General features: G+C 37.8%; 2 protein-coding genes and 1 long non-coding RNA gene across 8 annotated transcripts in view; 1 reads left to right on the top strand and 2 right to left on the bottom strand.

The window, feature by feature from the left end:
• susd2 (sushi domain containing 2) overlaps nucleotides 1-18,256 on the top strand; it is a 76,444-nt gene that overhangs the window by 25,206 nt on the left and 32,982 nt on the right. For 3 of the 6 annotated variants that reach the window (XR_015776371.1, XM_088076432.1, XM_088076431.1), the window contains exons 1-12: nucleotides 3,560-3,959; nucleotides 5,262-5,460; nucleotides 6,435-6,583; nucleotides 7,009-7,360; nucleotides 8,312-8,513; nucleotides 9,871-9,956; nucleotides 10,043-10,311; nucleotides 11,002-11,145; nucleotides 11,805-11,957; nucleotides 12,647-12,898; nucleotides 14,264-14,542; nucleotides 15,997-16,173. Coding sequence is in view for 5 of the 6 variants with exons in the window: in XM_088076432.1 (XP_087932558.1) it covers nucleotides 3,836-3,959; nucleotides 5,262-5,460; nucleotides 6,435-6,583; nucleotides 7,009-7,360; nucleotides 8,312-8,513; nucleotides 9,871-9,956; nucleotides 10,043-10,311; nucleotides 11,002-11,145; nucleotides 11,805-11,957; nucleotides 12,647-12,898; nucleotides 14,264-14,542; nucleotides 15,997-16,173 (2,386 nt within the window). In the remaining variant the exon portion in view is untranslated. Of the gene's footprint in view, nucleotides 1-3,559; nucleotides 3,960-5,261; nucleotides 5,461-6,434; nucleotides 6,584-7,008; nucleotides 7,361-8,311; nucleotides 8,514-9,870; nucleotides 9,957-10,042; nucleotides 10,312-11,001; nucleotides 11,146-11,804; nucleotides 11,958-12,646; nucleotides 12,899-14,263; nucleotides 14,543-15,996; nucleotides 16,174-18,256 lie in introns of those variants that run through there. The other 3 variants (XM_088076433.1, XM_088076434.1, XM_088076435.1) reach the window with 1 other exon arrangement.
• LOC121937724 (retinol dehydrogenase 14) lies at nucleotides 538-3,484 on the bottom strand. Its single transcript, XM_088076442.1, has 4 exons — nucleotides 3,078-3,484; nucleotides 1,535-1,777; nucleotides 1,053-1,355; nucleotides 538-966 (listed from the first exon to the last, which is right to left on the bottom strand). Exons 1-4 carry the CDS (start codon nucleotides 3,196-3,198, stop codon nucleotides 707-709), a joined length of 927 nt encoding a protein of 308 aa, XP_087932568.1. The 5' UTR covers nucleotides 3,199-3,484; the 3' UTR covers nucleotides 538-706.
• Nucleotides 12,687-17,076, bottom strand: LOC148189692 (uncharacterized). Its single transcript, XR_015776372.1, has 3 exons — nucleotides 16,880-17,076; nucleotides 15,669-15,783; nucleotides 12,687-12,822 (listed from the first exon to the last, which is right to left on the bottom strand). It is a non-coding gene; the product is annotated as an uncharacterized LOC148189692 (long non-coding RNA).

The raw sequence follows: 18,256 nt of genomic DNA on the forward strand, positions 1-18,256 counted from the left end.
TCACCCCTCGGTGGACAACAGCTGCTTCTTGGAGTATTTGGCCATTTCATCATATCTTTTCTTCACTTGTTTGTATTTGTCCCTCTTGTCCTGCAGAGACTTTAAGTCAGATTTCAGCAAGACTTACTAAATCTGTGTCCCCTTGAATGAGAGATCTCAATCCTCCTGATTTGTGTTTTTCTTTGAAATTCTTCACCAGCATGCGTGGTGTGGCTGCGATGTGTCTGATGCTGCTAAAAGTTTTACTTCCCATCCTTTTGAATAAATGGTGTACAGTTGACGTTTCACTTTTTTTTTTACCAGTAGATGGTGCTATTTAATTTATTAACAGATTTTAGTTACCTTGCACATGAAGTGCCTCAGATGTGTTACTTGCAGTGTGTGTGTGTGTGTGTGTGTATTTGTGCGTGTAAAATTACAGTTAAATTTAGAAAAGTTGTGTGTTTGGGAAATAATGTCCAATTGTGTTAAATAACTACGCGGTTTAAAACATTAAATCATTACTTCTTTAAATTACAATGTATTCTACCAAGACAATGCAAGGAAGTCTTTTATTTGTGCAAAACATTTCCTCTTAAAATACAAAAGCAAATAAAAGAACAAGAGATCTTGACATCCGCATGGTACTCAACAAAACTGCCAGTAAAAACATAAATATTAAAACCATAAATAACTTTTTGAGAATCAGTTCCCCTGGCTTCCACTATCAGGCCAGTTTAACCAGTCTCTCACTGGCCTCCCACAGTTTTTTTGCCACACCTGCATCTCTAGCGAAAGGACGCAGAGTAGCAGGTCGGCAGTCGATGAAATAACCCCCGCTGTTTTTGGCGGCTTCATCTGACACGGCACAGTAGATGACAGTCTGAGCTCCTATCTCACATGGCACAAAAAACATCCACATGATGACTTGCATCAGCATCCGGTACAGGATGGAGTAATGGCACGTCCAGCCACTTTGGACAAAACCTGGAGAAACAAAAGAGCACAGCTGAGATGTTACATGCTGGACAACACTGCAGGACAAGAGCAGCATACAGAACAGCATTTCTTACCCGGGTGCACAGCGTAAGACGTCACTCCTTTCCCTTCAGTGATGCGGGCCACTTCCTGACTGAAGTAGACGTTCGCCAGCTTGCTGCGGCAGTAGGTGAAGAAAGGCAGCAGGTTGTAGTTGAGGTCCTGGAAGTCCAGTTTCTGGTATTTGTAGCTGGAGCATGTGAGGGTGATCACCCGGCTGGGTGCACATTCCTTCAGGCGCGGCAGAAGTAGATTGGTTAGGAGGAAGTGGCCCAAGTGGTTGACGCCAAAACACATACTGAAGCCGTCGTCCGTCCAGTCAAGGACACTGGGCATGCCTGCCATAGAAGAAAAGTGAGTAGAAAAATGGCTGTAAGCTCCTGTTGACAAAGAAAAACGCCACATTTACACTAATGCGTGGCCATTCCAACTTTTAAGTTACATCTTTGAAGGAACAAATTTCCTCTTCTTTCTATCTTTGTTGACACTGAGACTTCCATGTGGTTGCCACCCTCACCTGCATTGTTGATCAGGATGTCAAGCCTCTTCTCTCTCTGGAGGAAGCTCTTACAGAAATCTCTCACAGAGCGCAGGTTGGCCAGATCCAGCTCCATGTGCTGGACGTTCAGGCTGTGACTCTTGAACTTGATCTCCCTCACAGCCTTCTCGGCCTTGTCCAGGTCTCTGCAAGCAATGATGACACGGGCGCCTCTCATTGCCAAGGCAACAGCTGTCTCCTTGCCAATGCCAGAATTCCCACCTGCAAAGGAAAATAGACAAATAATGTCACTCATGCGTTAGTGCCAAGGCTGGAAAATAACTTTTGTTCCACCGGCCACTCAATAGATTACCACTGTTTTACTGGCTGGTCAGTGAGGCAAATCTAGCTGCCAACTGCATTTTCTTCGAAGCACATATGGATCATGTATAAAATAATAATAATAATAATAATAATAATAATAATAATAATAATAATAATACAAAAATAAATAAAATATATATTATAATATTATATTAATTATAATAATAATATAAAATATATATAATAATATTATATAATATATAATATATATAATATTATATAATATATATTATATATATAAATATATAAAAATAAATAATAATATAAATAAAATAAATAATAATAAATAATATAAAACAATATAAAAAAATAAATATGGTAAGAAAGAAACTCTTGCTACCTATAACTGACTGACTATGCTCACATTGTCAACTCAAGTGCCTCCAAAACTGATCTTTGCCCTCAATGTTTTATATAACAGACTCTCTAGATTTATTCTATGGTGCTCTTTGCTCACACACCTTTGCACTATGTCAGATAAACTCAGATGGCTCCCTCTTGATGCAAGACGTCAGTTTCACTAGCTTCCGTTTGTTTTCAAATGCATTAACTTTAACTATCCAGATTGTATAAAATTTTGTTGTACCTTACGTGTATAATTATTTACTAAGAAGCTCTGATGAGATCCTTTTTATAGAGCCCTTGTTGTCCAATGAAGTTGGTAAAATAGCTTTTATGTTTCACACTTAGTCAGATTGGAGTAAGTTACATTTTAATATCCATTCAATATAATTTCACTTATTTAAAAAACGTTATGTACTCATCTTAAAACAGATAATCACTGTGTTTCACTGTTCCTCTTGCTGTTTCTTTTGACATGTTTAAAAACTGATCTTTGTTCTTTGATTGTGTTTACATATACATATTTATATACACAGCATTTTAGCATTGTGTCCTGTATTGTCCTGTTTTTTATTCATTTTACGAATGTTTGTTTTGGGATCCCACAAAACGAGATGTTGCATCTCAAGGGGTTTATCCTAATGTAATAAATTTCAATATGTATTTTACCAGTATTTTGCTGGTTAGTGATCATGGGAGACCTGTGTCTGAAAGGGGGGTTGCAGTAATATTGCCTGCAACAGTAATAATGTGATTGCAATATCAGGAATCGGGCTGTGGTATCTGGGATAGATGCAATTTAAACAAAACTGGTCTGATGTTTATTTGCTGCAGTAAACAAAACACGTCCATTTACCTGTAATAAGAACTGTTTTGCCATCAAGTCTTTTCAGGTCGGTGCAATACCTCCTCTTTTTCATCCACTTCAATATGAAAAAAGAAACTAAAGACGCGATAATTGTGTAGAGAACGTACATTTTCCTCTCTATCTGTTATATTTGTCCTTAATATTTTAGCAGAAGCAGCTTCAGTACTGATGCTACTGGAAATGTTAGCACAGAGCTAACCTCAGCTAGCCAGTTAGCGTGCTAGTTAACTAAGAAACGCGACATTTTTCCCTTGTCTTTTCCGCTTTTCTGGTTCGTGTTGCGGTAAACGTTGCGTGGCTTATCCAGGATGAATTACAGGCAACAAAAGACGGTTGTTTTAAGTATTTTGTCGATCCAAACTCCAATTCATCCTGTGTTTTTCCAGGATGTGATTTGATGTGATATGCGCATGCGCCAAATGCTCTAAAGCTGCAATGTCTCGCGAGAGTACACAACTGAAACGTGAGTAAACAAACAGGCGTTAACGGTAAAGTTAAAATCTTTGCTAAAATGACTTAAAAACGAAGTAAAAACATGACATTGTGCTTATTGCGAAGTATAAATATTACGTGTTGCTCCGTCTTGAGATGAAAACTAAAAACTAATTTCAAAACCACTGAGTGACGATGAATTTGCGTCTGTTAATTTATAACTAAATAACTTAAATCGGAAACTCTTGTGACGCTCGTTTGCTATTTTACTGACCTTCGCACTGCACAAGTCAGTGTCAGGCTTTTAAACAAGCATGCTGCAGGGCAGGTATGTGCTTTCACGCAGTGTTATTTTTTTTAAGACAAACATGAGAGCATACCTGAAAGATATTATTTTTCTCTGTGGATTTTTTCTTCTTTGCTCACCTGAAGCAGCTGGTAAGTCAATATATAAGTTATTTTAAAGACTAATATGAGCTGATCTTTTTTACTTTTAAATAGAAGAAATTTGTAGCTTCTTATAAACTATGTATTGTAATTTAACTATGCACATTAAATGAGTCAAGTTCTTTATTTAATTAAAAATGAGAGATATTTAAATTTGTCAATGTTATGCAAATGTATACTTTGTACTTTTTATTACACAAGATACATTTGTCTGACAGCTTTGGTTAGGCAGCAGCATCTTAAAAAGACATGGCCCAAAAAATTGCAAAAAGGTAGTAAAATAGTTAAATGAAAATATTGATAATAATAATATTAATAACGTCAAAAACTAAGAAGAAAATGACCCCAAAAAGTGCTGAAAAAATATTTATCCATATATTTATTTTATATATTTACTTTTGAAATTTTTTTGCTGCTATTTTTTTCTGTGCAATATTTTAAATAAAAAAATGAATGAAAAATTTCTCTTTTGGGGGGATAATTTCTAATAGTCCTGCTCTCTTTTTTTAAACAAAGTTTTAGGTAATTTCCTTGGCACCTTTTACTATTTTTTTTTTTTTTTATTATTATTTTTTTTTTACAATATTTGGGTTTTTTTTTCGTGTTGGTCATTGCCTTTCCCCCATGTTTTCCAAAGAAATCAAACCAACTTACTCAGGTATCAAAAATAACAAATTGCTTGTGAAGAGCATCTAAACACAGCACAAGAAAATTGATAATCCAGGTGTCAACGGGTTGAAAAGGGGGAAGCATGTCAAATAATTTTATAAGCACTGGGGACTGACTTAAAACATAATAAAATCTGAGCTTGAAATAGTGATTTCTCAACAAAATCACTTTTTAAACATTCCTTTAGAGATTTTGCCAAAAATAAACCGTTTGTATGAACTAATCAGCACGCACATGAGGGAAAAATGTTTAACTTTAAAACATCAAAGTACGCATTATAAACATCTAACGGCTAATTAATGATGAAGGGAGGGTCAAGGAAAAATATTTGTGGCTTTGAGCAGGTGAAAAAAAGGTACTTTTTAGTTTTAATACTTAAAGTAAATTTAGCTGATTTTGACTTTTATATAAGTTAGGTTTTGAATTCAGAACTTTTACTTGTAGTTGAGTATTTTTGCAGTGTTGTAACAATACTTTTACTTGATTAATGGATCTTAATGCTACATCCAACAGTGCTTATTACCAAATACAATAAACCAGATTATGCCGTGTGTTATGCAGGTATAGGTTATAATTTATAGAAATGAATGCAATTATTTAATGATTTGTTTTGGTTTTTACTAGGTCAGACATGCAGGGGAAGGTGTGGAGATGTTTTGGAGGAATGCTCCTGCCGTGCAGCTTGTGTGTCTTTGCTGAACTGCTGTGCAGACTACAGCCAGTCCTGTTTCCAGGTGACGCCGTACTCAAGCTCCATGCTGGGTGGAAGAGCTCTCAGGATCCTCAGTTTGGTTCTTCCTCCTGGTGGGCGCCTCCTCTGCAGGTTTGTGTGTCTGAGAGCCCACACACTGACCTTTGATGCACATAATGATCTAAATCTTGCAGACATTTCTCAGGGGATTATTTCCATCACAGGTCCACAGTGTGTAAAATATATACAGTGTATACAGTTTACATTTCTGTTTTTTTTTCTGCACATGTTTTGCAGTAGATCTCGTTTTGTGATAGTCTACATATGATTTGCATGTGCTATCGTTGTTACAACAGTGTTTTACAGCTGATATTTGTTTCCAAATTTCCTCTGGTTTTTCTCTTCAGGAAAGACAGGCGGTAATCCTCAAAATTTATTAAAAAATCCCCTTTGGAAAAAAAAACAATGGAGTTTTGTAATATATAATATGTTATATATTTTTATTAGTGTGATTTAAAAAAATTTATACCAGTCATTTAAAAATCCATAATTATACAAAAAGCGCAAAGGATCTGTTGCAGAATTTTGGTAGAATTTGTAAAACTGAAATACTCAAAACATGTCACTATCTCTTTTTAATTAAGGTAGTGTAACTACAAAGCTTAATGCTAAAATGGTACCTGCGATGATATAGTGAAACTTCATTGGAAAGTATGCTCCTCATGCAAGCGCTATGCCTTCATAAGTTTCCTGCAAAGCAAATGGAAACATGCTGTCTGTACAATGAAAATAGTGCTGGCTTTGAAATGTGATTTTTAATTCTGTGGTATTCCATTATTAATACAATTCCAATAAAGACAATAGTTTTAATATAATTAACTATTTTTATGGTATGTTTTAAGTGATTCCAACCCGAGAAAGACATGTTTCCTGAGTGTTCTTAAATGTTATATAACATGAAAGCAGTAAAAATTGTTACTCTACTGACCATAGCGTGTCAGTGTTTACAGAAGAGAAATTGTATTAAGAACAAAGCAATACTTTTGTGTAGCTAGCCAAAAAAAACCCCACACACAATAAAAATCAGATTTATCTGTCTGTTGCAGGTTTAAAAGTGAGATTGAACGAGAAGGATTTATTGATGCTGAAGGTCACAGCTACTGTATCACTCCTTTACTGTATGAGACGGGTTGGATACCATTTACTGTCTCAACAGACGGAAGACATTTTGACAGATCTGGAGAGTACCTGTCAGGTATGTTGCTAATAATAAAACAGATTTTTTTCCTCCTCTAAGTATGCAAACACCTTAAATGTAATTTATTCTGTTTGATTTAGAAACCCTAATGCACTTAATACTCATTTAGGAACAGTGAAAATATTAGTAAAATTCTATTTTATTACTTTGAATTCAGTATCTTAGCTTTAACAAGATATATTCCCATCATCTCAGAAGATATTAAGTGGGGCTGCTGGAAAAATGTTAAATTAAGTAGACACATTTTGCAGTAATTATTACTGCTGGGAAACATTTATCTAACTCTGAATAAAGAGTTTTCAGTTTTTTTTACTTCTGTTTCTTCTTTTGGTTGCGCAACCTGACATATTTTTACTTTGGATCAGCAAAACTATAGTTTGCCTGTGTATCTCCTTAATAATCTCTGTTTTCCACTGTGTTAGTCCACCCCAGTAAAGCGGACCATGACTTTGAAGTCACCCTGGTGAATGTAACACAATGGCTGCACTACGGCACAGCAAACATGGCAGGAAGGCTTAAGATGACATGGAACAGCTCTTTGATCGTAGCAGAGACGGTCAACATAGAGCTGTGGGGTTACAGAGAGTTCAGCAGCAGCACAGAGGCGAGCGGATCGTCCTCGCTGCAGGCCGAGCTGAGCTATCTGTACTCTCTCGGGAGGAATCTGCCCAACACTGGTGCCTTCAGCTTCTTCCCGGAGCCCTCGAAAGACTTCTCAGACCGGATGTTGGGAAATATCCGCATCACTGCTAGTTCTGAGTCAGACGGGGAAAGGTATATATAATACATCACAAGCATTTTAGAAATATTCCAAATCAAACGAAAACAGTCTTTCCGCACATATTCTTCCATTTAAAGGGTTTTTTATGTGTCAGTGCTGGAGATATCTTTGGCCTGAGGTTTTATGTTTTCAGGTTGACTGTCCATCTGTCCTATTCTTGCTCAAAAACACCTTGAGGGAAATTTTTCAAATTTGGCACAAACGTCCGAATGGACTCAGCGACTAACTGATTAGAATTTGGTGGTCAAAGTAAAAGCCATTGTGGCCTTGCATCCATCTCATTCTCCTGAACATGATACCTCAAAAACACCTTGAAGGAATTTCTTCAAATGGAATACAAATGACGATTTACTGCAATGTTACTCATTTTACAGCTGTTACAGCTGATGGAAGGTGATCTGGATTGATTCATCAGATTCTCACATGCATCTGGCTGTAAAATCCAATGTGCCTCACCTTGTCTTATGATGGTAATAGCCAAAATAAAAAGGATCAAATGGGTTTGAATGCCACATTGATTCCAGAGTCCAGTATTGGTCAGACCACAAACAGTGAGGAAATATACCTGAAAACAGTCATTGACTAAATGGTTAGACTATTGACAGAAGTTTAAGCTAACATTTTTTCTGTTTGATAAATTGCAAGCATAAATGCCAAACATTTGCTGGTGCAAAAATATGAGTATTTGCTATGTAAATGAAATATTCTTGGCTTTTTCTTTTGTTGGTGGGGAAACAAGCACATAAAGATGATGCCTTGGACTCTGGGAAATTGTTTTAAAAATTTCTAACATTATATCAAATTAACGATCAATAAATTATGACACAAAATAGTCGTCACATAAATAATTTTATCCATAGTTTGAACTATGATTTTAAGATTATGTCTCAGGGAAAATATCAAATATGTTTAAGTAAGTTTGATCGTTTTTTGTTTATACGCAGGGATGTACAGGGGCTCTGGAGTGGAGGTCATGTCTTAGCCTGGCACCTGGAGCAGGCTTTCAGAGATGACTCTGCAGCCTGGGCCAAGAGCAAGTGTCTGCAGTGGGACGTCCTCGAGGGGACGCTGCCCAACTTCCTGGATGAGCTCATTGACTGTCCTTGCACTCTGGCACAGGCCCGAGCAGACACAGGAAGGTTTCATGTAAGTGCATTTCAGTGACTCTGGTATCATAATATTATTGATATATTTAAAGGTAGTCATGGGAGTAGTAATAATAACACAATCCTTATTACTATAATTATTGTATATAATAACACTTGACTGTTAATTCATTATTAGGAGTGAGTTTAAGCAATTCAGTTAGTATTCTGACGACGGTATAGAAGAGAAAGATCTGGGTGTGGTGACATTTGCAAATACTTTGAGAGTAACAATAAACATTACGCAAGACCTTTGTTGGAAAATAATGAAATGAGAAATGAGGATATGAAAGCAATATAAAGTCAGTCAGAGCAAATAAGTGCATTATTTCTGTACTGTTTTCTGGACTAAAATTCAATAGGCCAAATCACAATGTTTATTTCCAGGTTTAAAATCCTCACGTCACGTACATAAATTTAACAGAGCGTAGCAGATGCTGCCTCAGTTGATTTGTTTGATGCCCTCTTAAAAAAGGTTCCACCAAAAACATCAATATCAGTTTAAGTGAAAGCTATATTTAGAATATTTTCACCACTTTACCTTACCGCTAGTCTTTTCCCACTGGGAATTCAAGCTTATTTATCAAAACCAGCAGACTTAATTGACAAAAACAGCAATTTTACTTCACAGAACATGGGAGTTTCTGGTCTACCACGGCCTAGATTGGTTAGTGTGTAAGGTAAAGCAGAGCAAATATTAAAAATATAGGGCACACTTGCACTGATATTGTTTTTTTTTAAAATGTCTTGCTGTGTCGCCTAACCACAACAGTACTTTGCTTAGCTTCTGTGCAAGTATATTTGGTTTATCAAAGATGCTAATAAAGAAACACAGCACATAAAATAAGCACAGCAGAAATGTAGGAGAGATCAGACTTCTTGAAAGTTATGCACAGTTCCTGTTATAAGTTGTTTTGGATGCTTCGGTCCAATGGCTTTTAAAATCCCTGTCTCCAAATCAGCACTTCGATAACGCACAAGGACATTGAAATTTGCAAGAAAAATGTGCTCATTATTGTAAAAGATTAAAAATAGCCCCAAAAATCAGAAAAAGAAATATGTTTTCAAGGTTGAAGTCAAAAGCGCTGCTCTTGTGCAGTAGGAATGATAGGAATTCATTCATTTATCCCTGAAATAAGGAATCAATAACTGCGGGATTAATTGGGGAACATGCTTTGTGATAAATCATTATATGTAATCAACGTTAAGAGAAATCACTTTGTTAGAGTTCTGTTCAAGTCAGCAGGATTGACACTGATCAATAAGTATTGACTCTTGAACCTAAATGTATTTATTGCCAAATTATATTAAATCACATCTGTTATTTGACTGATTTTTTATTCACTGTGTTATTTCAGACTGACTATAGTTGTGACATTGAGAGTGGCAGTGTGTGCTCTTATCACCCAGGTAGTGTCCACTGCGTCAGAGCAATTCAGGCCAGGTAGGATGACAAGATTTTACCTTTTTAAAAGTGAAAGTAGAAGCATTTCTTCACTTTTTGACATGATTTTCTTGTCACATTTCCAGCCCTCTACATGGATCAGGACAGCAGTGCTGCTATGACAGTGCAGGCGCTCTGGTGCTGACAGCAGACTCGTCCAGTGGCAGCACCCCAGACAGAGCTCACGACTGGGGATCGCCGCCGTACAGGGAGCCACCACGGGTGCCGGGGTACTCCCACTGGCTGTACGATGTCGTGAGTTTGTACTACTGCTGCCTGTGGTCCAACCACTGCCACATTTACCTCAACCATCGACCTTCAAGTGGGTGTCGCAACTACCATCCCCCAAGAGCTGGTGAGCCCACTCACAAGTCAGATTAAGTGTATTTATTCATTGCTTTCAGCACATAAATCCACTTTTTATCAGCGGACAGTTATTGCTGTTGGGTAAACAACTGTTGTTGAGTCTATTTTTTCTTGTTCTTATGGACTTGAAACGTCTGCCTGAAGGCAGCAGTTTGAACAGGGAATGTCCAGGGTGATCTTTGCCTTTAAAGTTAAATTAATTGTGTGACTCAGATCTGTCTCACTGTCATAATGTTTTTTGTAAGAGAAGAATATTATATTTCTGAACATAAAAACTGTTAATAGGTGAATGTAGAGTTATAATTGTGGTTTAGGAGGCGCAATTTGGGACAAAACTAAAACTGCAAAAAGATCAACACAAACTTCAAGAGATCGTTAATCTGTGTTTAACTGCCTCTCTGTGGGTACACACACACATACTCTATAGTGCAAATGGACATTAGAGTAGCAGGCAATACCAGACCAGTTTGCAGAAGTAAATGTATTACAGACTGCGGCTGAGAGTTAAGATGTGGAAATTTATTCGATCGTACTCTTCAGAGACTTTAAACGCAGCAATAAGCCGCATAGCGATATGAGAATGAGAGATCAGCAGCGTGCTGTTCGAAATAAATATGTTTGTGCCAAAATGTGTCTTTGATGTAATTTCATCGGTGATTTGTGTCTCGACACCTTACAGGTGTTGTCCTCGGGGATCCGCATTTCATTACGTTCGACGGCCTCAGCTACACTTTCAATGGCAAAGGGGAGTTCTACCTTGTGTCTTCACCAGACAGAGAGTTAAGTGTTCAGGCCAGAACAGAGCCGGTGAAATCTGAGAACGGTGAGTCCAGTTTTCATGTGAAAGCCCTGACTGTGTCCCCTCTTTTATCCCAGTGCTACCACTGTAGCAGCTTTGTTTGGATAAAACTTAATCAAAGACTTCTGTAGAGATCTGTTTTATAATTCGATTCATTTTTTATTTATTAGCCCAAAAGATTGATCACCTGCATATAGAATCTGCTCAGACATAATGGCCTCAGTATTTCTTGCTGAATTTAGTTTCCTTTTTTTTTTGGCTTGCACTCTCTATCTTAAGTGTTTAAGACTCCCTCTTATCTTTTACGCTTTTATCACAGAGCAAGTGATGTCAGGTCCTAATGTGATTAAAACATGTTGGCGCCGTAAAATAATGGCTTATTTCCTTAGTTCCCTCTTGTTTTTGTTCCCCATCTCTCCTGTTAGATGTGGTAAAGAAGAACAGATGGTAGCTTCATTGTTAAGAATTTCTTCCAAGCGATTACGGCCATGAGCCAAGTGACTGTATAACGGCCAGATGTCGTTAATATTCTCCTCACAAGATCAGTAAAAGCAAACATCTGGATTATTTGATATTGCAGAGACTACAGCAGCGATAAAATCATTCTCAGCTTTTGAATACATTCTGCAGAGTAACATAACGACATGTCTGTATCAATATGATGTTAATATTGACTACCTCAGGTACCCTGGCCAAAGCCACGTGGCTCTCATCCGTGGCTATGAAGGAGAAGGCTTCTGATGTCATCGAGGTGCGTCTAGCAGAAGGCCACCTGCAGGTGCTAAGGAACCAAAAGGTCCTACTTTTCACAGAGCAAAGATGGATGGATCTAAACGGTGAGATTATTTCGACACTTCTGACCAGCTGCACAATAGACATTGTTGACTTTGGCAGCAAGAGATCGCTACTCTGACAATATATAGAACGTCAGACCATGAAATATTGTAATCTGACAGCAGCACTTGGCACTATCCTCTAAATTTTGTCTTGTTAAGTTATGGGGGAAACACAACAGGTGGATAGGGTAAAAATTTGAACTATTACATACCACCATGAAACTTCCCCAATTTATTACTTACAGTAAGTCAATATCAGGACAGCAGTCTCATTCTAGCATTTTTTGTCGCCACATGGATGTTTCGGGCCAGACGCCCTTCTTCAGCGTCTACATTTGGCAATATCACAAAGAAAGCCCACGGGGGGGAAAATTATAAGTCCACACATGAAAACACCTACAGTGCAGCCCAGCAGGGGGAGCCAACATGTAAGACACAGAATCACTAAGTAAAAATCAATAAGTAAATAAATATAATAATAATAATAAAGATTTTTACTTCCTGTAAGGCAATTATTTTTTATATTACAAGTTTTCTAAAACTGTATGTTTAAATACACCAATAATGCATTATCGAACAATATGCACTGATTTGCAAACATTTTTAGAAGAAAATTGTGAACATATGAATGTATGTATGTATTTATGTGAGGGATGAGGTATTAAAATGCACTATGTCTTATATTTTAGGAGTATTTGTGTTCGCCCCCGGTCCTCACAATGTGACTGTGATCTTCCTCTCTGGAGTTGGTGTGGAGGTTCGTGTGCATGACGGAGCGATGGCTGCAACCGTCCTGCTTCCAGCCGAGTTTACCAACCACACTCAGGGTCTCCTCGGTCTGATGAACTCTGACCCATCAGATGACCTGTTGACGCAACTAGGAGAGGTCATTTCCTCAGCCGACGCCACGGCGGAGGAGATCTTCACCTATGGAGCTGGCTGTGAGTGTGAAAGACTGCTGAACTGAATCATATTGATCAGCGCTGAAATAATCACTTCTCACTGCAAGGCAGCAAGAATATCAATATCTTTGTAAAAAAAAGTGTACATAGAGCCGTGTTTCATTTTAGAGGGGCAAGAGCTGATTAGGGATTGTATGATTTGCTAATAATTACCCGTTATTGTGTCTTTATAAAGGACTACCGTACTTGAGCCATGCTTAGCTAAAACTTAATCAAATGTTTTAAGAGTGCACAGGAAGAAAACAAGGCACATGTTTCGAGTTAGCGCAGCTTTAACAGATTACAGAGAGATATCAGGCGCTGTGAGCGTACAGTGTCACTGAAACCACATCTCTGGAACACAGTCGAATCCAGACCGCATACATACATGATAATAAGGTCTCTCAGCTTTAATTACAGCACATATCCCTCAAAACTCGGGTGCCTGACCTTTTGACTGAAGTCATTTGCTTCAGTGAAAGTGCAGTTCAAGCTTGTGGGAACTAATAGTTTTATTGTTGCTGATATTTTTGCATGCATCAAAGTCTGTGGCAAAAGGAAACCATGACAGCGTGCCGTGTGTGTCCCACGCTGATCTCATAGAGTTGTGTTCATTCATATCTCCAAATTATAGCGTGCCTCATATTCTCTGATTTTTAATACCATGTTTTACAAAAAAGGTAGTTTGAGCCAAGTGCTCTGATTGGTCAAACATATGCTGCTTTGGCAATAAATTTCATAAAAACCCTACAAGTTATCATTCAGTCTCTCTGTTTACCCATTCTTCTGCATGTTTTTATGTTTTTCTACATGTGTTTTGTTTATAGTACATTAGGCTATGTCTCCACCAAAGCTTTTTAGTGTTTTTTTCCCAGTTGAAAATGCCAGGCACTCATCAGTAGGGCTGTCCCGAATACTATTTTCTGGGCTTCAGGCATTAATCAACAGTGAACAATGTAATGATGTACTGACAACACCATGCTAACACCTTGTGCCCCAGAGCTTCACCATAATTATTCCAGTCATTGTGTGTGTGAATTTGAATTTGAATTATTTTATTTATTGATAGATAATTTATTTTTTATCAAAAGGCTGGCTCATGCTCAAACTCACATGGCTCGATTTGGTTCAGCTTGTCATTTTTTCCTGAACACTGTACTATACTGGGTAGAACTTTTTAGATACTGCATGTGTTTTTAATTTAAAAGCTGTGAAGCAATTGAGGGTGTTTGTTGTGTAATAATGGATCTGACATCACAACTACCACTGCTGACAATCATTTCCGCTAGTTTTGGATCAATCTGAAACATGACAGTTTGTTTTTGTAATCAGCAATCTGGTTTTGTCCTCTTTTTTTCTCCACAGGGAACATTTCAAAGGATTCTTCCCTTTTCACATATGACTCAAAGTACCTTTTGGATAACTACTATTTCCCACCAAGCTATGATCCTGCTTTTGTTCCTGCCTTTTCTCTTCCCGAGAGACCTGATGACCCTCTGGTGGGAAACATGTTGACAATGTGCTCAGGAGATGGAGCAACGCTCTGTAAATATGACACCCTGACCACTCGGAGCCTCAGGATGGGAAACGCCACACTCAGGGCCTTCCAAAGTCATCAGGCCCAAATGAAAGCTCTGGAGCCAGGTTTGTGTTACAAGAATAATCTTTTAGACTCATGGGTAAAAACATAGGGACATATTTGTGTCTATTTTGTTGTGTCAATGCCCATGTGCAACTGTATCATACATGTTTGTTGCTGCTTGTTTAATATTTAAAGGGGTATTTCACTCAAAAATGAAAATCCAGTCATTATCTACTCACCCTCATGCCTAAGGACAGTTCAGTGGAGTTTTATGGTCCACAAAACACTGCTGGAGTTTCATGGGGAAAAGGCTTTTTAGTAATTTTCCAAACAATTGAAGCAAATAGTGACCAGGACTCAAACATTAAAAAATACGTATTTAAACCGCAAAATGTCTCCATTCTGCTCATCCGAAGTAATGTAAGTGTCCTGAAGCTCTGACGTGTAAAGTTGTTTTGAAAAACGTCACTGTGTTTTTAGTCTTGTTGTTGCCTGTGGCTTGTAGCTCCTGGTGCGGCAGCAGCGTTCACGTATATATGCTTTCGCAAGACCAACAAGAGCTCGCAGTATCTGCACACCAATGTTTACATGCTACCTGGAAGCATCCCCAATACACAGACTTGTGGGGTTTGCAACAAGGAACAAGTCGTTTTGTCGTTTTTCAAACCAATTTGGCATGTCAGGGCCTTAGGACACTTGGATTTCTTTGGACAAGCAGTGCATTTGTTGTGTATTTTTTAATTACTCAATTCTGGTCACTAATAATTTTGGATGAGTGCAACGCCTTTTCCATGAAAAACTCTAGCAGTGTTTTGTGAACTATAAAACTTCACTAGACTTTCCATCAGCATGAGGATGACAAGCTAATTGAATTTTCATTTTTGGGTGAACTATTTCTTCTAAAGAGAATACCGTGATTCTGAAACATGTTTGTGGAAGCATTCACGCTAATAATGACATGCCCGAAAATGTAAAATACAGGACCTGTAACAGCTTGTGTTCGCCTGATTTGGAATAAAACAATACTCCAAAGTAATATCATGCCATAAGAAAGCTTAATGAGGTAAAATTATATATATATATATATATAAAGGAAAAAAAATACCACCATTACTACCCTACCATTTAAAAAAAATCACCATTAAACATAAAAATATTATAAGAAGAAGGAAAGTTTTTAGCTTTTACCTGTGTAACATCAGCTGGCAGGTTATTCCAGGTCTTTGCTGCATGATAACGAAATGCTGCCTCGCTTTTGTTCTCATGCTTTGGGCCGTCAGTAGGCCCTGATGTCCTCAGAGTCCTAGAAGGTTCACATGTCACAAGCATGTCAGAGATATGTTTGGTCGCTGAGCCACAGAGTGATTCATACATAAGCTCAAGCTTTTAAAATAAAATTTCTGAGTGACAGGTATCCAGTGTACCGATTTTAGACCTGGAGTATTTTAGTCATATTTATTAGTTTTTTGTCATAAATTAAGACAGAATACATTTTTAATGTGTCATTGTCCTTTAGTGGTGTCTTGTGGCTGGCTGCCGACACCCAGGAATGGGAAAAAGAACGGGACATGTTACCTGGAGGGGAACACTGTGAGCTTCACCTGCAACAAAGGCTACATACTGTACGGTTCAACCGAACGCACTTGTCTGAACGATGGGACCTGGACAGGAGAGCAGCCCTACTGCGTAACAGGTCAGTTTTAACTTGAAACCAAACCAACAGCTATTTGTGTCAAGTTAAATAATCTCAGCTGTCATGTCTGCGAGAAAAGCGCCAGAATTTTAAACTAATATCTATAAAATCTGCTATAAATATTAGGTGGAAAGTTAACTGACATATTGTCATTGAAATTTTGAGTCAGCTGCAGGATAGTGTTGCATTCATGAGTTCTGTCTTATTTTCTTATTATTCTTATTATTCCCAGGGGAAAACTGAGTATGTAGCACACATGGTTTTTGCCAATAGGATAATGTGAATTTGATCTTTTTTTTTCATTAGCAGACATCCAAATCTACTTATCCTTAAACACAAACAGGCAGAGGTTTCAAAACAGTTCCTTCGGGGAAAGATTGACCACATGAAAATGACATATTTTCAAAAAATAAAACAAAACAAAACAAAAAAAAACACCCAAAAACTGAAAAAAATTAGTCAATATAAATAAACAGCAACTGTGATTAATTATTTATCAAGTTGAGTTTTATACTACACTGCATAAAAAACAATGGCTGCTTGTATTAAATCATAAAGAAACTTAAATTGGTTACTGGCTTTTGTCTGTTTCTGTCTATGATTCTGATTAGTGTATGACGTCTTAATTATTCTTTTTTTGTTTTATACACCGTTTGAAACGGTTTCCCACGATTCCTTTTGAAAGGACATAAATAAGGTTACTTACCAAGTTATTACTGACTAGCTCCACACATGCTTTATATCTGCAGCATCCTCCCAATGAAAACCGAGAGGGACTGTTGGAATCCTCTTCTTCGCTCTTTGAAAGCAAAAGATTTTATAGAGTTGGCTCTCTGCTGCTCATGCAGACCATTAGCTATAAAGCTATAAACGTATTAACCTGGATTGGCTCGGCTTTCTGTTTGTAAATTGGAAGCACCTGGGTCTAACGGTTTCATTCACCACCCCAACCATGAAATCTTGTTGAGTCTTGTTGTAGTCATTGGCTAACACCATCGGGTGGCAGTATTTCCCATTAAATGTCCAGTGTGGCAGCAGATCTTTTTGGTGCTCTAGTATACTCTGATTTTAGAAAACCTTGAAAATAAAGTTGCAAAAAGACAGGCAAGATTGGATGAAATTAGATCTTTAATCACTTAGTTGGAGCAGAATAAAAGAGATCATACTCTCAAGATTGAAGGATTTAAAAGGTTTTGCCGTCATCGACCTATCAGCTGAGTAAAGCAAGAGGAGGCAGAGAAACAAAGCCACTTGACTTGTGATCCACCTCTGCTTGCATCCCTTCATGACTTCACCCCAGCCCTCCATCCTTTCCTTGTTAGAGCTGCAAACAAAGACTTCCTTTTGATAGTAATCTCGGATGAATAGACCTCATATGGCAGATTTTAAAGCCTGTGTAACAACCGGCTGAGTCACAGCTGGACACAATTGATCGTGACTCTTTCATTAGGAAAACATATTAGTTGTCAGATATCCACTGCAGAGCTGTTTAAAAATGTTCTTATCAAGTCAGGTGATTTTTTATTTACTTTTGTTTACATGCTTTCTGGTACCTCTAACTGCTGATCCTACCTCTAATGCCTTACCGCTGTCTCTCATCAGACAGAAAGTATAGAAAGTGTCTATTTTATTAAATGTTCAATTGATGTGGATGCATCTGGAGATTAATGTAAGGGCAAGTCAAGGAGCAGGGATCCCTCCAAGTTGGGTCCTACAGAGGCTCTGCAAGACTATCTTAACTTTCTCAGAAAACGTCTACCCCTTTTCCACTCAAACTAGGGCATACGTATATGCAGGTTTTTAAAATACAAGTAAACCCATTAAAAATATGTAAACATGTCACCCCCTCTCTCTCCCCTTTCTCACACCCTCCTTTCTCATTGCCAATAGACCAGAGCTGTGTGCACGGCTCTGCAGCAGACAAGTATGCCTGCCAAGGTTTTTTTGGTGTGTCATGTTCAATGTCAAGGAAAGGCCAGAGAACAGGTTAGTAAGGAGGAGGAAGCAGCATGGATGGGAGTATGTGAAAACTTGGCTGTCGTTACTTGTTTTTACATGTCTCTTACTTATTAAGTCTCTCCTT

Source organism: Plectropomus leopardus, chromosome 4 (assembly GCF_026936395.1).
Source record: "Plectropomus leopardus strain MGB_pleo_1.0 chromosome 4, ASM2693639v1, whole genome shotgun sequence".
NCBI classification, from domain to species: Eukaryota; Metazoa; Chordata; class Actinopteri; order Perciformes; family Serranidae; genus Plectropomus; species Plectropomus leopardus.

Excerpts from the sequence above, each read along its gene's own strand:
- LOC121937724 (XM_088076442.1), bottom strand. The coding sequence starts at position 3,198 with ATGTACGTTCTCTACACAATTATCGCGTCTTTAGTTTCTTTTTTCATA. Across the intron at positions 1,778-3,077 it reads CAAAACAGTTCTTATTACAG|GTGGGAATTCTGGCATTGGC; the intron begins GTAAATGGACGT and ends TTTCCTTTGCAG. Across the intron at positions 967-1,052 it reads GTCTTACGCTGTGCACCCGG|GTTTTGTCCAAAGTGGCTGG; the intron begins GTAAGAAATGCT and ends TTGTTTCTCCAG.